Genomic DNA, 20,357 nt, shown 5'->3' on the forward strand with positions numbered 1-20,357 from the left:
TTGGTGGATTAAAATTGAGTGCAGTTCATAAAAGTTGTGTTGCGTGCGATATTGTGATATTGTTATTACACTGTGCCATATCATTGAGAGCTTTCAAGGTTAAATTAAATGCCTGGAGTATAAGCACAGTCAGTTTAATTTTAAATAAAATTTTTGGTAAGGCGTCAACATTGATAAGAAAAGTCACTACAGATCTCAGTTAAACTTTGGTATTTGTGTATCGAACGTAGTGTCGAGAAACAGACAGTTATGCTGCGATTCGCTAGAATGATAATGATGACGATGATAATGATGATGATAATGATAATGTTTATAGTTGTTGAATTTCCAGTGGCTTTTTGCCGTCTTTTAACTAAAATAAAGAGAAGTCTACATATATTTGAGCACTGCGCGGTTTTTACATTAAATGTTCCAAATCTGAAAGGTTTCTCAGTACAATTGTAGCAGTAAAGGTATGTGACTTGTTGAAAATAAGTTCTTTTTAATCTTTTTGAAAATATTACTCGCTACGCTCAAATAGTTGTAGGGGAATGAGGTGGGAACATTATCATCATCATTATTATCATTACTTTATTATTCAAATTTCATACCATACGATACATACCATACATTTAACCGTACGTTAAACCTCGCAATTGTTTCGATCGAATGTCAATCCGAATAAAGCTGACAAGATATCACTGCTCAAAGCGAAATAAAATGATCAATTGCTTTACCTTACACGCTAGGAAATTTACTGTAAATTTTTGAGCGGATCAGGAGACCACTAGGAAATTTTGTGGAAAACTGTAGAGCGGATCGGGAGACCGCTAGGAAACTTTGTGGAAAAATGTAGAGCGGATCGGGAGACCGCTAGGAAATTTACTGAAAATAGTTGAGCGGATCGGGAGACCACTAGGAAATTTGCTGAAAATAGTTGAGCGGATCGGGAGACCGCTAGAAAATTTTGTGGAAAACTGTAGAGTGGATCGGGAGACCGCTAGGAAATTTACTGAAAATAGTTGAGCGGATCGGGAGACCACTAGGAAATTTGCTGAAAATTGTTGAGCGGATCGGGAGACCGCTAGAAAATTTTGTGGAAAACTGTAGAGTGGATCGGGAGACCGCTAGGAAATTTACTGAAAATAGTTGAGCGGATCGGGAGACCATTAGGAAATTTGCTGAAAATTGTTGAGCGGATCGGGAGACCGCTAGGAAATTTTGTGGAAAACTGAAGAGCGGATCGGGAGACCGCTAGGAAATTTACTGAAAATAGTTGAGCGGATCGGGAGACCGCTAAAAATTTTGTGGTAAACTGTAGAGCGGATCGGGAGACCGCTAGGAAATTTACTGAAAATAGTTGAGCGGATCTGGAGACCGTTAGGAAATTTGCTGAAAATTGTTGAGCGGATCGGGAGACCGCTAGGAAATTTGTGGAAAACTTTAGAGCGGATCGGGAGACCGCTAGGCAATTTGCTGAAAATTGTTGAGCGGATCGGGAGACCGCTAGAAAATTTTGTGGAAAACTGTAGAGCGGATCGGGAGACCGCTAGGAAATTTACTGAAAATAGTTGAGCGGATCGGGAGACCATTAGGAAATTTGCTGAAAATTGTTGAGCGGATCGGGAGACCGCTAGGAAATTTTGTGGAAAACTGAAGAGCGGATCGGGAGACCGCTAGGAAATTTACTGAAAATAGTTGAGCGGATCGGGAGACCGCTAAAAAATTTTGTGGTAAACTGTAGAGCGGATCGGGAGACCGCTAGGAAATTTACTGAAAATAGTTGAGCGGATCGGGAGACCGCTAGGAAATTTGCTGAAAATTGTTGAGCGGATCGGGAGACCGCTAGGAAATTTGTGGAAAACTTTAGAGCGGATCGGGAGACCGCTAGGCAATTTGCTGAAAATTGTTGAGCGGATCGGGAGACCGCTAGGAAATTTTGTAGAAAACTGTAGAGCGGATCGGGAGACCGCTAGGAAATTTACTGCAAATTTTTGAGCGGATCACGACACCGCTAAAAAAATTCCAGTAGTGACCAGCAGCTACGCCAATATCCAGGCCATGTGTTGAAATTAGACCTCCTGGTAAAGGAGCCCATAATATCATCGTACAAGTGAATAAACTGAAAATGCACATGTTTGTTTGTAAGTGTGTGTGCTATGTTCCATTACTATTCAGAATTCGGTACACATAACGTTGGAAGAACGTCTTATAAAATCGTTTTACTACTTATACTGTAAATGTTCAGCTGGAAGCAAATTTTAAGAATAACTTTAACAAAAACAATACAATTCCAAAAATACGTTATTCATGAGTGGTATTTGAACGTTATCGCAACTGATTGCAGAACAGTTTTACTATATGATAGTTTTAACAGTTTTTAACAGTTAGATACATAACCTAACAACATATTAAAAATACGATCAATTCGGAATTAACGGTTCATGCAATGTATTTTACAATTTCTATAACAGTTAGCTTAAAGTTTTATCTACGCCTTATCAAATCGTTTTGCAATTGTTTTAATATGGTTAATATGCATTGTCTTTTTACAGATTTTGAAAAAAAAATCGTTGAAAAAATAAACCATTTGAAAATGTCGTCTGCCGGAAAATATGTTCGGGCCCCTAAATCCAACAGCGATCCCGAAGAATACGGCGAAATGTATGGCGAGTGGTCGTCAGATGACATGGAGTTTGAAGAACGTGAAATTCCAATAAACGAGAAACGTGAATATAAAAAAAGTGAAAACCAGGAATACATCCAGAAGATAGAAAAACTGCAGAATACTATAGATAAATTAGTTAAAGAGATGAACACTTATCGCTCTCGTGAAGATGACGAGTCGGTCAGAAGTTCTGCGCTTTCTGATGAAGATCTAAGCTGGAACAATGCGAAGGTCAATCCAGGTTCATCAGCAAACTCTGGTAGTATTCGATGGGAAAATATAAAACCTTTCCCAAACGATGTTCCGGCAAACGCTATGTGGGAACAATGGAACAGGTTTATCGATCGGTTTGAGATCGCTACTTCCTTGGCAAATGTGACGGACCCTGTCAAGCGCGCTCAGACATTGTTCCTTTCGATGGGAGAGAAACTCCAAGGAATTACCAGGGCTGCGAGACTTCGCCCAAGTCTGACCGAACCAAACTGCTACAACCTATTTGTCAAAAACATCGAAAAATATCTGCAATCAATGGTCGACGTAACGGCGGAACATGAAATGTTTTCCAATCTCCAACAAGGCATTGATGAACCAACTATTGCCTTCCATGCACGTCTTTTGGAAAAAGTGCGTCTCTGTCGTTATAGTCAAACGGATCAGGATCGATTCATTCGAATGCAACTACTTAAAGGAATGCGTAACCGTGAGGTGGCAAAGGCGGCGAGAATTTTTGGCTATGAGACGACTTTTATTGTACAGTCTGCGACTCGAGAAGAGGCATACATTCCGAAACCGTCACGAGTAGCTGAATCCAGCAGAGCATTCGTGGTGTCGCGAGAACGGAATCGGTTCAGTGGAAATAAACACCTGCCAAAACGCCGATATAATGATGCGGGCTGGAATTACCCGGAAAGGTATCGACAAGAAAGCGAGAACCATTTTTCCGGAGAAGGAAAACGTTTTCGCTGCAATAGGTGTAACCGTTTGTTCCACAAATCTGGAACTTGTCCGGCAACTAATGAGGAGTGTCGTACTTGTGGAAATCCTGGACATTACGCGGCAACGTGCAGGGAAAGAAATGCCACGTACATTCAGAAAAGGCAAAGCTCCATTAAGGAAAGATCGGGTGAAAAAGATAAGCATAGGTTCATCGGAGCCAATTTGTTTCCTACACGCAAAAGAATTTAGAAATTAATTTGTGTGTTCTGTAGAAAATACTTTACTTCCCTATAACTCATTAATTTCACGTAAAATCAAAGTGAACGCACACACCCATATTTTTATTTTTTTTAAAGCGTGCGCTCACGCACACAAATAAACATTCGATCCTTTCGTGGAATAAAATCATTCAGTGCTAAAAATTTATTTGTCGCCGTTCTTTCTTCCGCGACAGCAAGTGCTGTTCGTCTCCGGATTGAAGAAATCATTCAAAGCGGGACTCAAAGTGAAACAGCAGAAGCACGAATATTTCCACCGTGGGAATTCCTGTGTTTCCTGCCTTCCGTATTAAACATCCAGAGGACCATTCGACGAATGGAGAATCACACCACTCGAATCAATCGACAGGTGCCATCTCGGCTGAGCTGGAAACCTAGTTCAGTAGCAACAGCTGCTGTTTCAGCAGAAGTTGAAAATTCATCAGTGTCACTTCTCTGCAATACACTCAGCAGCAGCAACCACAAAAGCAAAAAAAAAGATACATCCGGTAGGTACAAAATTTTAACGAGCCATTCAATTTTTTTAAATACTTTTCTTCCCAATAGCAACAATGGAATACGCAGCCAAATTACCCTCGTCTTACCACAGTCAGCTAGAGATAGTTCCGGAAGGAGAGATATCACAGCTGTCCGGCAGGAATCGGCTTCCGTCGCTGTCCGCAGGTTGAACAAATTATCACCATCCCCGTTCCTAGATTCAATATTCAGTATATGACAAGTACGTATAATAGGGACATCGACGCCTAACAGTCCTTAATTAATGGAATACCTCACTCATTTCAGGTGGCAATGTTGCTGAAAATCTGCTGCGATAAAACGATGGCTACGACACCTATTAGACGGAGTCCAACCTTTGATTCCATCGGAAAATATAGCAAGGTCGAAGACTGGATTCGAGGAAGGTATGATGCTTAAGTTGCTTATCTGCTAAACCATTCGTCGTCCTGAGTAGCAACGGATACTTCGGTACTCAAGTTTTCGTACATCATAATCTACATCGTTCGTACTATGTGTTGTGGATAAGCCTGTCATCGAACACGTCATCGACAAGCTGTTCAATCTCACTGAAAGTCGGCGAGGGTGTCAGCTGTCTTGAATCGCTACGTGTTGCCTGTGTCCGATGATGACCAAATCGTAAGTTCTTCTAAATTGATCCACTGAATACGAAAGCCAAAATTAAGATTGTTTGTGTTGTGGCCATATTTTAAATAAGTGCAGTTTCCTCCCCGTACACATTTGCGACAATTTAATTAGGGTTACTATAATTAATATTTGTTAATGACCCTTTAACAATTGAGGCCCTCAGAATCAGAGGGGTGAAAGTGTCAGAATAATCAAATTCGAGCTAAGTAGGCATGACTAACGATTCTTCATGTTTAAATGTGTGTTTGGTGCATAATTGAGATTTTTTATATTTTTTTGGAAATTTTTTTGGTTGAATTAAAACTGCTCGAATTCGAAAATACATGAAAAATCGAGCACCTTCACAACTTTGAAGCGCGTTTTCTCGAAACAATCATCTAAGCACTTGCACCCCTCTGATCCCAAGCGCCTCAATTGTAATTCGGGTTAAGAAAATGTCATTAGGGTGTATGGAAAATTGTAACAAAATAATGGTCCTAGATTATATATTATCCCGAAAAATTTGATATTCGAGGCTTTGTTAGATAACAGTACTGAAGGCGGCGTTAAGATGGTGTTCGAATTCCGTCTGATGGTAGAATTTTCACAGTTGGGCGCAAGCTCTAGGGCATTCGGTAGAAGCGTTGTGTGTGTATAATGCCAAATCTCAAATTTAGGCTCATCAAGAGTAACAGGGGTCCAAAGAAGGTTGCCTTCGTTATGATCTCATAATATGGAACTATTTCAAAGCCAAAGTAAGTTTTTACCTTCTATCAAGAACAAATACATAGGATATTTTGCTGATCCATAAAAAAGGACGATTTTTAATTCAACTTATTTAAATCAAAGCATAAGATTCAGTGAGAAGGAGGTTTCCCATGAAACATTAATTTTATGAAAAATGATTTTTATGACGGAGGAGCTAACCTAATTATTCCCCGCTTTTTCTGCTTAGCCCTCAACAATGTAAAAATTATTTTATATTGACTGTCCCAAGTAACCATAAGCGCCAATATAGCAGTTAGTTTCGCCAGATTTGACTCACAGTGCTAAGAGAGGGCAGATAAGATTGTTATTGGATAGCATTTTGACAATTCGTTAGTGCTTATGGTTTCTTGAGGTGATGGCTTCTCAATCCTAATTTTTTAACGAACCTCTATTGACGTGGAAAAGAACTCATCAAATGTAATAGATTTTCTCGAAAAAAAAAAAAAAATAATATAGTTGGATCCCTACTTGGGCCACCGCAACCGATGTGAATATTTTTCCGGATTGCATCATATATCTAAAATTCATATGATATGAAGTAATAGGCATCTCCTAATCAAAATTATAGTTCTTGTGCACATTTTGAACTAAACACCACTGTACAAGCTATAAGACAGAAATAGCTCAGATGACGCCTCACAATTCAACAAAATAGTTTCCGCGTTTAATGATAAAATATGCTAATAATTGGATTTTACATTTCGTGGATCTAATTGTGTGCTTCTTTGTATGGAGTTTGTGTTGCGAACCATAAAAAACAACGTTAAAATATTATGATACTATTATATACTAAAAATTTCGCTGAAATTGAATGCTCTTTAGTGAAAATTACAGCTTAATTTTCATTAACATTGCTGATATTTACATCGTTTATAGAATTAGGTGTAGTAATGCACAGTCCAAATTCAAAAATCATCATTCAGTACAGATTTCAGATTGAAATTCAATATTCTGATTTAGAATTAAAATCTTAAATACATAATTATGAACGCAACTTCAAATTTACGATTCATAATGTACATATTTACAAACTAAGATTTACACTCATAATTATATTTTGTCATCTACATTTTGAAATATTTCAATATCATTTTCAAAAAACAAATTTTAACTCCTTGGTAGAACGCTCGCTGTTATAAAATATATTATCTGATTTATTTTGGATTAACTATCCTTCCGAATTTTGGTTTTCTTGATCACAGTGTAATACATAACAGCATACAGGTAGGCGTTGTGTTGACTGACTGGCAGGTTGACTGACAGCAATTCTAAACATACCTTTTCCAGGCTGGCAGCTTCCATTTATTTCATTTCGAGTTGACGCTGAAAGTTGTCTACATTCTATTCCGGTGAAATAGATTCAAAAAGAAAAGTGTCAGTGCGTGGAAAGTCGATTGTTGGTGCCTTAACGATTGTTGCTGCGTATAAGGTACGTAAATTAACTTTTTATTATGCAACAATCCGATTCAATTCTTTCGAATTTAGTTCAGTTATTTAGTTAATATATAAGGATTTGAGGTCCAGATTCAATTTCCTATTAAGATTTTCTAGTGTTGTTTCTTATGAACTATGTTCAAATCATTGAGGCACTAGGATCAGAGTGGCTGATTATGTTACTCGCATCTCTCCGGCACCATACCTTTTTGGGTTTTTTTTTATTAGGTCGTGTATGTACTTTTTATATACGATCGAAAAAAATTGTTAATTATAAAGCACCAACTTTTTTTTTTTTATTTCAAGGAATTAATAGCAAGCTGTCATTCTTCCCCAAAAAAAAAAAAATAGTGCCAATAATTTTGGATTCTCCTCTTGTTCATCCCAGCTTTACCCTACGGCACTGTCGAGATCTTGGCTGTAATTTTTGATTATGATTATGACTTAAAAAGCAATCAACAATATATCAATGAAATATGATCGAATTCTTTGAACAGCTATTTTTAAGAATCCTTAATAAAGAAGATTTTTTGCAATTTTCAAAAACGCGGGAAACCAAGCTGTTTTAACGAATTTTGTGTTCAATTTAAATAATTGATATTATCATCATTAACAAGACTGGTAACTTTTAGTCAATTTCATTTGATCCTCAATAACGTCTAGTAGTCAATGTCATCGAAAGTAGTCAGGCGGGAATGTAAACTTTTCATGACATTGTTGTTCTCCACTCGCATAACACACTGTTATCTTTCTATTTTGTTTTCTGGTTGTGTTAGGATGGATTTTACGTTATTTGTGGAGCAACAGTTGTAAAAATGACTCTGCTGCAATGATATAGGATTTGTCTATGAATCATGTGACCAACATATATTTGTGAATGTGAAGTGTTTGTGAATATCGTTTCTTAAGTTTTTTCCCTTAGATCTTAGCTTTTTTTGCCTTGAAAGCATAGGAGATGAAAAGCTCCAATTTGAGAAAAAATAGCTTAAATGTGAGAGATGCACACACGGATTCTATATCATTGCAGGAGCCTGTCGAAATGTAATCCATGACCGTAAGAAGCTAAATTTATAGCAAGAAAACTGATATTCGTTCAAATTGGTCATGACATTGTTAGCTTATGTCGCTGAACAAAAATCATTATCACATGACATAGATATGCAAAGCAGTATCAAAGTCGACTGATATTGGTTGGCTGACACTAACCATTCGCAGCTCTGTTCATAAAGTATGTTGCAATGTTCTCCGTTTTTCTTTAACAAATATTTTACGGCATCCTTGTTTAAAGCGTTGTTCAATTCAATTCCTTTTACCGTAAACAAACTTTTTCAAGAGCTTAATATTATTTTCAGGTTTATGTACAACATGAACACTTTACGTGGTTATTTGAAAAAGTCAGTATCTGAAGCCAAGCCGTCTTTTGAAAAAATCGACGACAATAAAACTCAGATTGGGCTGGAAAACGATCAAAAGAAACAGGATGTAAACAAACGTAAGAAACGTCGTAGTTGAGCTGCCTATAGCTCTCTGGATGACAGCAAAACATTAAACCAAGATTCGAAAACAACGGATTGCATTATATATCTAAAATTTATATGATTTGAAGTAATAGGCATCTCTTAAAAAAATTATAGTTCTTGGGTACATTTTGAACTATACACCACTGTACAAGCTATAAGACAGAAATAGCTCAGATCCCCACTCACAATTCAACAAAATAATTTCCGCGTTTAATGATAAAATATGCTAATAATTGAAATTCATATCTCGTGGATGTAGTTGTGTGCTTATTTGTATGGAGTTTGTGTTGCGAACCATAAAAAACAACGTTGATTTAGAATTAAAATCTTGAATTCACAATTATGAATGCAATTTCAAATTTTCGATTCTTAATGTACATATTTACAAACTAAGATTTACACTCATAATTATATTTTGTCTTCCACATTTGTGAAATATTTAAATATCATTTTCAAAATACAAACTTTAACTACTTGGTAGAACGGTCGCTGCTATAAAATATATTTTCTGATTTATTTTGAATAAATTATCCTTCCGAATTTTGGTTTTCTTGATCACACTGTAATACATAACAGCATATAGGTACACGCTCATTTTTATTTAACCATATATGGTTATACCAATTTTCTGGTTTTTTCTCAAAAACTATCAATATTGTTTTTTTAAAGATTATTTCTTTGCGAAATTTTAACCATTTTGGCAGTTCTCGTGTATTAACCACAAAATGGTTGAAACATTTCTTCGCCATTTTGGATTTAACCGTGGAGCAAACCGAACGCGTTTATTAAAATTTGTATTTTTTTCGCACGAATAAAATGTTTCATAGTAGTATAGTAAATCTGTTCCTGCGATTCGGATGAAGCTGGGGCTGGTCGGTCGGCGTCTCTGCTGGAATTGCGGTCGATATCGCTGTCTCAGGAAACTCCCGGTTCATTCAGTACTAGAAGCAAAAAACTTGGATTGGTAATTTTTCTTGTATTCGGTTTTCAATATTTCATTTATTTAACTATTGGACTTTTTTTCAGCCTGTCAAAATTATTTTGCCAATTTTTTGGTAAATTTTGGCTATATCCGTCGGTGAAAATCAGTCAAAAATGGGAAATAAGCCACTCCGAAAAGCTCCGGTCGGAAGAAATCAGCATCATGGGAATGGCACAGCAAATGGTCCACATCAAGCGGGAAGTGAACAAAACTGCCTGTAAGTCGCTGTCCGTGAATCGGAAAACAGAACTCTGATCAATCATGGTCGGCTGATTCTGGGTTCCGGCACCGGGGCAAGTATATCGCTCAGAAGGGATAATGCACATGTTATCCAAGCTGGGATTGTCGTCAACATCGTCAACAGCATAATGAAAGAGGAACAGGAACAAGCTAAAGTTCGCAAGTTAGTCGAACTACAACAAATAACTTTATTGGGTAAGCATATTGAGTTATTTAACATTACCGTTTACTAAACTTGAAATGTTAATTCCCTTCTTAGTGACGCCATCTGTTCCGCCTATGCCTTCTGCAGAAATGTTAGCTAGCGGTGGCTCCAGTCCATCGCATGAAGTTCAGGAATTTTTATCGCTCAAAGAAAACGACTGTCTTAATGAGCACTATGATTCCGACAATATCCTTTTGGAAGATACCGATGAGATTGCTGGTGATGATGACGAGTTGAATGATCTGGAAAACGAAATCATCGACGACGAAGAAACACGGTAAAATTTCAAAAACATAGACGACGATGACAATGAATCTCCTAGCAGTAGAACCATTGAATGGCCGAAGGTTCCCGGAGTGCCGCTTCCTCCGTTGAAAGATCTTCCACAGCCTTCCATGCTTCCCAGCATTGCTGTTGTACAATCGAACAAACAGATGGACGAACTAACTCAAAAAATGGATCGGCTGTTAGACGTAGCAGAATTCCTCGACAAATAACTGAACTGCGTTCGCAAGTGTCCGATCTACAAAAAATACGTACAGATAATTCGAAGTTACTCAATGATACTCTACGGGAGATCGAATCCAACATTATCGAGCAGACCAGTTCGGAGAAGCGCACTTTGTCCGATATTCATAGTGAGAAAATCGGAACTATGTACAGCAAACATTTCAGCAGCTTAAACTTTACTATCATGAATTCACTAGAACCGAGATTGACGCTCCAGATTGTCAACCGAATCGGGAGCAGTTGCAGCAAAAATTCGATTGTGCCCTCCAAGAGGGTGTACAAAAACTATGCGTAATCAGGTGAGTATTATTGTTTTCTTTTTTTTTTTTAAATCGAAATCACCGCGTTGGTCTTGAATTTCTGTTTCTGGTGTGAAAATATTGCAAATTGTATGAACATTGAGTCATTTGTTTTATTTTTATTTTCAGGTAACTATTGATGCTATCGGTAATTCCGTCTATAAGAGTGTTCGAAAAGCAATGGAAACATCATTTCATGAAGCGTTACGAAACATCATTTTACCGAATTATGAGTGATGCTCACAAGAACTGTTTTGGCAGCTCAATAAAGAATTTTCAGCAGGGTTAAAAGAATGTAATGTTCAAAGTCATCCTTTTGAAATACATGATTCTTACTGTTATATTTTCATCTTGCAGACCTCGATAAAACGGAAACGTATTTATCATGCAGAAAACTGAACGAAGAGTTTGAAGCCGCGCTAAAAAAAACCGTTCAATAAACTGGGCAGAACTTAACTGTCAATGATCTATTCCAACCCGCCAATGTTGCAGCCTAGCGTAAAGATCTAAGCAATGATTCGAATGATTTCCAAGGCAATTAGCTTAAAATGATTTGGGAAAACGTAAGGGCGGAAATCGATAAGGGTTTGGAGGCCCAAGCCTCTTCTCTAGAGGACTCAGTATTGTCAGCGGTGCGGTCGCAAGCACAAACTCCAGCGCCCGCTTTTTTGGGTCATCCCGAACACATCCGGCAACTGCTAGCCACAGGGCGCATAAACGATGCATTCGTTATAGCTCTTCAGTCCAACGATTTGAAACTATAGTGTGATTCACAATAAAGCACGCCAATTACAAACAGGTGTTCAATCCATGTGCTCTAGAACAACGGATACTGCTGTCACTGATTCAGCAGATTGCAGCCGACATGTCCAATATTAACGACCTTAAGCACAGGTTTGGAATTTTGCTTGCGTTCCAGTTGATGTTTTAAACATTTTAAACCTTTTTCTTCAACAGGTTTCTCTCTGACGCCATCGTTAATCTGACCTTCTTCGACCACATTATGAATGAACACATTCATAAGGTCCTGCAGGAGGTAGCTCGTAACATACAGGCATTTTTGTCAATGAATCCCGAACACGTACTTGCTACCAGACTTAAGTTATTAATGATTGCCATCCAAGGCTGTAAATATGCCTGATCTTTGTGGAGGCAACACCAGTAAAAGGTTCGCGAGGACCTGGTAATGTTGAGCCGGCAGTTTGAAGAAAAATAAATAAGCTGCTTTTAAACCCGCATCTTTTTTCTTTTTCCAGTTGAAAACATCCCAATTCTAGTATTTTAAAGAAAAAAAATTACCTGTTTTCCTTCCATTCTGCGATATGGTTTAAAATAAACCGTTTTTTCAACTTCTCCGCAATAATTTCTTGCGGTTAAAAAGTAACCATATTTCCACTTCTCAAAAGAAGTCAAAAAATGATTTCTATGGAAGCAGTCAAAAAATCCCTTAACGCGGAAGGGTGTGAAAATGGTTACTTTTTAACGATAATTGGTTAAAGAATTTCGAGCGTGTTGGCGTTGTGTTGACTGGCTTCAGGCTGGCAGCCTCCATTTATTTCATTTCGAATTGGCGCTGAAAGTTGTCTACATTCTATTCCTGTAAAAAACGGTGAAATAGATTCAAAAAGAAAAGTGTCAGTGCGTGAAAAGTCGATTGTTGGTGCCTTAACGATTGTTGCTGCGTATAAGGTACGTAAATTAACTTTTTATTATGCAACAATCCGATTCAATTCTTTCGATTTTAGTTGAGTTATTTAGTTAACATATAAGGGTTAGAGGTCCAGATTCGATTTCTGATTAAGATTTCCCAGTCGTTTCTTATGAACTATGTTCAAATCATTGAGGCGCTAGGATCTCAGTGTGACTGACTTCGAGACACCTGGCCTCTTAGGTTTTTTTTCGTTTTTCATAATTGCCAGAACACCTTCTAACACTAATTTAGGATTGGGTGATTCCTTTGAGGTTTAAAAAGTTTTATTCTAAAAGAAAAATCATACTTTTAACATCACTTTTACCTAAAAAGCTGACTTATTTAATGAAAAAAAAATAACTTGTTTTCTTTTGATCCGACGATGTTACTCGAATCTCTACGACACCAAACCTGTTTGGGTTTTTTTATTAGGTCGTCTACCTACTTTTAAATACGAATAGTAGAAGATCGAAAAAAATGGTTAAATATAAAGTACCATTTTTTTTATTTCAAGGAATTTAATAGCAAGCTGTCATTCTTCCCAAAAAAATAGTGCCGATCATTTTAGACTTTCCACTTGGTCATCTCAGCTATACCCTTCGGCACTTCCGAGTTTTTGGCTGTAATTTTAAAGAATCCTTAATAAAGAAGATTTCTGCAATTTTCAATAACACGGGAAACCAAGCTGTTTTAACAAATTTTGAGTTCAATTTAAAAAAATTGATATTATCATCAATAAACAAGACTGGTAATTTTCAGTCGATTTCATTTGATCCTAAACAACGTCTAGTAGTCAATGTCATCGAAAAAAGTCAGGCAGAAATGTAAATTTTTCATGACATTGTTTTTCTCCACTCGCATAACACACTGTTATCTTTCTATTTTGATTTCTGGTTGTGTTAGGATGGATTTTACGTTATTTGTGGAGCAACAGTTGTAAAAATGACTCTGCTGCAATGATATAGGATTTGTCTATGAATCATGTGACCAACATATATTTGTGAATGTGAAGTGTTTGTGAATATCGTTTCTTAAGTTTTTTCCCTTAGATCTTAGCTTTTTTTGCCTTGAGAGCATAGGAGATGAAAAGCTCCAATTTGAGAAAAAAAAAGCTTAAATGTGAGAGATGCACACACGGATTCTATATCATTGCAGGAGCCTGTCGAAATGTAATCCATGACCGTAAGAAGCTAAATTTATAGCAAGAAAACTGATATTCGTTCAAATTGGTCATGACATTGTTAGCTTATGTCGCTGAACAAAAATCATTATCACATGACATAGATATGCAAGTATCAAAGTCGACTGATATTGGTTGGCTGACACTAACCATTCGCAGCTCTGTTCATAAAGTATGTTGCAATGTTCTCCGTTTTTCTTTAACAAATATTTTACGGCATCCTTGCTTAACCCTTTCCTTCCCATGGTAGCACAGGTGATCCACAACTTTGCACAGCTCGCATTTGAACTGGGCGCTTTGGATCAACACCATTTTCTCACCGAATATGAGTAAAGAAACATTGCACAAAATTTGAAGAAAATCGGTTCGCTAGGTTTTGCTTGGCAGATCAAAAGCTGCAAAAAAGTCGGATTTTTTTCGAATTTAAATCAAGTCGTCATTTGTTGCTCAATAACTTGACAAGTTTTTATAATTTCCTTGAAATAAAAATACTGACGTGCAGAAGGTTGCTTATGCAAGCAGAATCAAATGATGGTTTACTTAGATTTCAACTAAAACATATAAATTTTTGAGTAAGTAAAGTGGATCACTGGTGATACACTGGGAACAAAACGTACTTTTCTTCTTGGGAAGCTTCTTATCAATACTCAAGAAAATCATTTCGTCAACAAAAAAATTCGCTTCAGGATAGTTAATTCATCTGCTTAAATGACCACATGTCTTAAAATATTTGTAAAAGTTCGAGATTTTCTCGAAAAACGGCATGTTTTGTTTCCCTTGCGCAAAGTGTCATGGTGGCCAATTGTTCAAGGAAAAAATGAAAATTTCAGATATTTCAATAAATAGACTTTCGAGGGATGCGTATACCAAAGAAGTTTTTCATCAAATAGGATCGTTTTAGTTTGTGACCAATGAAGTGATGAAATTCCATGTTTTTTTGCAATTATTTCCTGTTTTTCATTTGCACCCTATGTGTTGTTATCTTCCCAATGGAACACATATGATCAACCTCAAAACCCAAATTTATCAAATGGATCATTAAAGTAGGCTTAAATTATGCATCTTTTGTTCTAGAACTTTAACTGTAAACCAATATTTCTATTTTTAAAACGTGAAAAACCTCGTGGGAAGGAAAGGGTTAAAGCGTTGTTCAATTCAATTTTTTTTTCGTAAACAAACTTTTTCAAGAGCTTAATTTTATTTTCAGGTGTATGTACAACATGAACACTCTACGCGGTTATTTGAAAAAGGCAGTATCTGAAGCTGAGCCGTCTTTTGTAAAAATAGACGACAATAAAACTCAGACTGGGCCAGAAAACGGTCAAAAGAAACAGGATGTAAATAAACGTAAGAAACGGCGTAGTCGAGCTGCCAATAGCTCTCTGGATGACAGCAAAACATTAAATCAAGATTTGAAAACAACAAAAACACCTAAAAAGAAAAAAAGAAATGTTTCAATTGATTCGATCCCGGATGAGTTTTGGGAAATAACTTTTACGCAAGAACAAACACAATGAATATCGTTCTTATCAATTAAAATTCGCTTAATTTTAATCAAAATCAATGTACCCGAACGACCCGGGTGGTTAAAAGGTCTCTTATAAATAATAATAATAATGTTAAGAGTAAAGATGCGAGTTGAGAATAAATTATAATAAAAATGACAATGATTATACAAATCAATATTTTTACCCCACTTTTAAAGAAAATATTCCAATTAAAAATTCGTATTCATATTCAGACAACAATGTACACACGAAGGCTCTACATTACGGCTTTTCGATCCATTGCTTCCTAAATATGCAAATTTAAGGCGAGAATTCGTGCAGGCGTTTGTTTGTTATAAAATAATCGTTTATTTATTTTTGAGTTTCTCTCTCGATCGTAACAAAAAATCGTTTTTATCGATTGTAACATAAAATCTTATAATTTTTCAAAAATCCTTTTTTATCCCCTATAGTTTATTCCGTTTGATAGCTTCATTTAACGAAAATCATTTACAAAAGTGATTTTTGTAAACATTCTACCGTTATAGATTAAAACACGCAAAACTAATATGTTTGGAATCTGAAAGAAAGGCTCAAATCTACTGTTAAGTGTATTAAACCGGGTTTTTTCTCTCAACGCCCTCTTTTGCCAAATTTTCGAGCCAAAAATTTGCTCAACAACTCTGTCACAAAGTCTTGTATGCGAATACGTCTACAGACCGTTATCAAACACTAAGGCGATAAATTTGAACTCAATTAGGGTTAGTTGTCCTACTTTGGAATCTTTAAACAATGATTTTAAAATAATCATGTTTTTCTCATAAACAAACGGGAGGTTTATATCTTTCAAGATTTTTTTTATAGTTCAGTTTCTTATCTGCAAGTTTCAATGAGATTTTTCAACATAGGTTTCGTCATTATTGAAAGTTTTGCAAAGATATTGATGATCAAAATATCCATCTTTGAACCTACTGTTCCTATTTTGGTACTGTTCTGGTATCTTTCATTGGACCTTTATCTGAAATTTCTATGAAAAGTATGATTTTCGAAAATAAATTTATTAAAAATGTTTTCAAATATTTTCATAAAAAAGTATTACAGCTTTCTAACGATTAAAAACATTTACTTTTCTGTTATGATTATTTTAAACACTTTCACTCCTAGTAGCTCTATCATCAAAACAATAGTTGAAACTTTTGTGTGTTTACTTACTTGTAGTTCATTTGCATAAATCTGACAATATTTTTTTGAAAATATACAATTTTGGTGCTGAATTATGTCCCAATTAAAAATTGGCACCTTTTTTAATTTGTTTGGTATTCCAACGAAGTTTTGGTAATGTCTGGTCTAAAAATGGAACATCATAGTCGAAAGTCTTCTATATTTGGACCCTTTACATTTTTTATGGGTTTTCCATAAATTTTCATTTATCTTAGGAAAAATAGGTTGTATATTTCATATTCTTCAAAGTGAAATTTAATTTTTCCTTTAAACTTTGGCTTGGACAGCATAAACCGTGATTTTTCCTTATTCACTGTCATTTCTTAAAACGCGCCCCAATATATGAGCTGTCTGAGTTTTATGTTCCTTAACTTCTTTATTATAAGATAACATAAAAATAAAAAATGGTATGGTTTTCTACATTTTCAAGCTTTCATTAGGCATTTTTTCAATGTTTAATAAATTATTTATCCCAAGTTTTTACTAGTTTAAAAAAAGCAATATTTTTTTCATTTTGAAAAAGGTGGGGAATCGTGGGCCACCAGATCCAAATTGACCAAATAACATGCAAAGTTTATGAGTAGATCCAAAACTGCAATTTCAAAATTGGGTATGATCGAATAGATTAAAAAACCTGGCTCGCGAACCTTTCGGCAAAATTCCTTATATAAAATAACAAAATATTTGGCATCTCCTCATTTTTCATGAGAAAATTTGACAGATAGAGAAAACGTATTTTAAATTCTAAATGTGTATAAATACATAAAAATATAGGGGGCACAAGATGTGTGGCTCACGATTCCCTATGATTTGCAAATTGGTTGCATTTGTGTGCCTTATTGATGTTTTATCAAAAAATCCTTTTCAACGTGAAAGAACGGACAAAACTAAGATTATAGGCGTGCGAACATATTTTTATTATCAATTTTAGGTTAACCATCGATGCAATTAGCGGTTGCTTATTCAATTATGCAAGTAATTTTTTTTCAATTATTTTAAGCTTGATAAATAAAAGAAGCACATGATGCGTATTTAAGTCAACAACGTATAGAAAAACATGCTTACGCAAAGCGACGACCATGACAATTGGATTGAGATTTTTATCACAACACACGTCTGCGAGATTCAGAGTGGCCTACATTACCCCACTCTCCTCTACATTTTTGTTAATATGGCGACCGTTAAAAACTGTTTGAAATTTCTTTAAATACATATAAAATTTAATACAGTGCAGACAGGGCCGGATTAAGCCATCGGGGGGCCCGGGGCAATTTTTTCGGGGGGCCCCTATATTTCGATTTTTTTTTCAAATGCTATCCCAGAACATACAAAACCTTTTAAACGTGTAAAAAAACTGGAGATGAGTTCAGTATACTATATTAGAATAGCCATGTTGTCTGCCTAGAAAATAGTTTTTGATATTTCAAAAAATTTTAGATAAATCACGTGCGTCATTATTGCAGAGGACTTAAAATTTTTGTAGAAATGAAAACTCTGATTTAAGCTGCAAAATGCAAAATTAAATTCTCATTTTTTTTTAAATTCTTTTATACCGCCTAATTCTCTAATTTAAAATATGACCGGAAAGATTTTTTAAATGATTTTCATATCATCTTTGATCGTTTGGTTTGTGTTTATTCGAGAAATATTTACCTAGTGACAATTAGAAAGTATTATGAAGAAAACAAAATTAAAAAAAAAAAAAATAATCAAATCCATTTTCCATAGAGATACAGATATAAGAGTTTAAGAATTCAAAACTTTACATCATGTTATCTTAAGAACCAAAATTCAGTGTCCCAAATCTAAATCATAATTTCAAACCAAGTTTTGAGAAACGAAATGTTAATTGAATTTAAAAGAAAAGAGATACAAAGTTACAATAAGTGCAAAAGCACCAAATGTGAATTTAAAATCTATGTCTTTGAAACACAAAAAAGATCTTTTCATAAGTTGTTTTCGAATATCATTCTCATCAGATAATTTTTTTTATCAAATTATTATCCTAAATGAGACAAAAGATTCATTCGATGCACTCAAAGCCAACGGACTATTAGTGCAAAAATGATCGGTTGAAAAAAAATTGAGAATAAGGATTAAATGTTCAAAACACAGAATCAGTTATCATTGAAAAAAAATCAGATAAGGAATCCAAACGAGTTTAGTACCTAAAACCAATCCCTAATTTTCAAAATTCAGAAAAATTATTATACTGAGCTTCAGTAACTGAAGAAACAACACAAGACTTGAAAATCCCAATGAATTGAATCTGGAAAAAGATTAGATTAAGATCATAGATAAATTCATATTAAGAAAATCACTCAATGATACTAGTAACTCAACTATCAGATCGTATTTATGATAATTTGAGAATGATAATTTTGAAAATGATATGCTGAATGCAGGATATTCACTTAAGTAGATGATAAAATTTTGGTAAAATCAGTTGACATCTGCTATGGTTTGATTGTTTTGGTGTTTTATAGCTCAGTGCGTATGTGTGAGTGTATTGACATTGAATGTATATGTGTGCGTGCTTGCTAGAATAGGTATGACCAGGGTGTTTCGAATTTAAATTTATTATTAAAATTTATGGTAAACACACTTGATTTTATTATTTCATCTTCCTTGCTATCACATTTAATCAGTGTATCTCTATCGGAGGTGTTGAAGATGGTTCACTTTTAGCACCATCGAAAGGCGCCCTAATCTGGATGTTGACCTGAAGAGCGAAAACTTCATTTTAAATTTAAAATAAAACAAATTCTACTTCTTAACTCATCATAACGGAAACACGGGGTCCGGAAACAAACTGCCACATATTTGAGCACGTTGGTGTGCTGGGATTCGCCGACATCTTTTCAAACGATCTGACCGTGCTGCTCCTTGTAGAACCGTACGGAGATGTCCTCCTTGGCAACCTTCTCGCACAGCAGAATAATCTCCTTGCCACCGACCACCGGAACATCTAGCTAGCAGATCATCAAATCCCCGCTGTTGACCCTCCAAAAACTCTTGGAAGCAGAGCCGGACGGCGTTGAGATTGATGGTAGCGGATTGTTTGGCATGGCCGTAACCGGCTGGAAAAAGAGCGATCATTAGAAAAGGAAATTCCAAAAAGCCAATGGTCACTTACTCTTGAACGGATCAACTCGATACACTTCGCGCAATCGGAGCGCTTCCTCGATGCCCTTCTTCATGAAGGCCGTTTTTTCGTAATGGCGCAGGCCTTTTCCAGGCCTACTTGTGCAGACGGGTTGTTTTTTTTTATAATATGCACATGTTTGTGATTGTATATGTGCAATCGGTGCAATCATGCTGACTGCACTGATGCACGTTTAGAATTAAAACCCCAATTTATGGCATTGAACGCAGCCCTACGGGCGAATTTTTTCTCTCAACAATGATCCGCATTGACTGGGTATAGTTAAAAAAAAGGAATCTCTTCGAGGAATCATCAAGTTTCAATGAGATCCTATATGTTTTTGTGTCCGTTTTTTTTAAAGGGTTTAGAATTTATAAACCAACGTAAACTTCAAAAATAATAATTGAAAGGTGAAAAGTTATTAAAATATGCGGTATTAACCCGGATACTGGCCGGGTAAAATTCTGAAATGTTTATCATAAAACGAAATTAGCTGCTTTTTAGTGCAGTAAAACATAACTCGGAAACAAGACGTTGTGCAAGACGTTTGAATATCATGAAAATGAGAAGATGTTTTTTCTTTTTTTTTATCTGTTCTGTAAAGTTGTTTGAGTTGTTTTGCCTCATATTCTTCTTAATTTTTTTTTTTGGAATTCAGTTTTGTCCAGAAGATTTTGATATTCTCAGCTCGCA

At 35.7% G+C, this 20,357-nt stretch overlaps 1 protein-coding gene and 1 long non-coding RNA gene across 7 annotated transcripts; one reads left to right on the top strand and one right to left on the bottom strand.

Annotated features, from left to right (window-relative positions):
• The first annotated feature begins 4,012 nt into the window (after positions 1-4,012).
• LOC129756034 (uncharacterized) lies at positions 4,013-15,611 on the top strand. 6 transcript variants are annotated; one of them, XR_008739374.1, is made up of 11 exons: positions 4,013-4,349; positions 4,408-4,579; positions 4,645-4,995; positions 7,039-7,180; positions 8,538-9,669; positions 9,732-10,122; positions 10,187-10,941; positions 11,071-11,236; positions 11,299-11,835; positions 11,899-12,630; positions 15,019-15,611. It is a non-coding gene; the product is annotated as an uncharacterized LOC129756034 (long non-coding RNA). The 6 variants fall into 6 exon arrangements; XR_008739378.1 differs by having other exon boundaries at positions 9,533-9,669; positions 15,019-15,557; XR_008739379.1 differs by having other exon boundaries at positions 9,536-9,669; positions 15,019-15,557.
• Positions 15,612-19,151: 3,540 nt separating this feature from the next.
• Positions 19,152-19,782, bottom strand: LOC129750827 (uncharacterized). Its single transcript, XM_055745907.1, has 2 exons — positions 19,656-19,782; positions 19,152-19,599 (listed from the first exon to the last, which is right to left on the bottom strand). Exons 1-2 carry the CDS (start codon positions 19,717-19,719, stop codon positions 19,301-19,303), a joined length of 363 nt encoding a protein of 120 aa, XP_055601882.1. The 5' UTR covers positions 19,720-19,782; the 3' UTR covers positions 19,152-19,300.
• Positions 19,783-20,357: the final 575 nt, after the last annotated feature.

This window comes from Uranotaenia lowii, chromosome 3, assembly GCF_029784155.1.
Source record: "Uranotaenia lowii strain MFRU-FL chromosome 3, ASM2978415v1, whole genome shotgun sequence".
Classification (NCBI taxonomy): domain Eukaryota; kingdom Metazoa; phylum Arthropoda; class Insecta; order Diptera; family Culicidae; genus Uranotaenia; species Uranotaenia lowii.

What these genes read in the sequence shown, in the direction of transcription:
- LOC129750827 (XM_055745907.1), bottom strand. Translation starts at nt 19,719, where the DNA reads ATGAAGAAGGGCATCGAGGAAGCGCTCCGATTGCGCGAAGTGTATCGA. An exon ending in TCGAGTTGATCCGTTCAAGA is followed by an intron (nt 19,600 to 19,655) that starts GTAAGTGACCAT and finishes CTCTTTTTCCAG; the next exon opens with CCGGTTACGGCCATGCCAAA.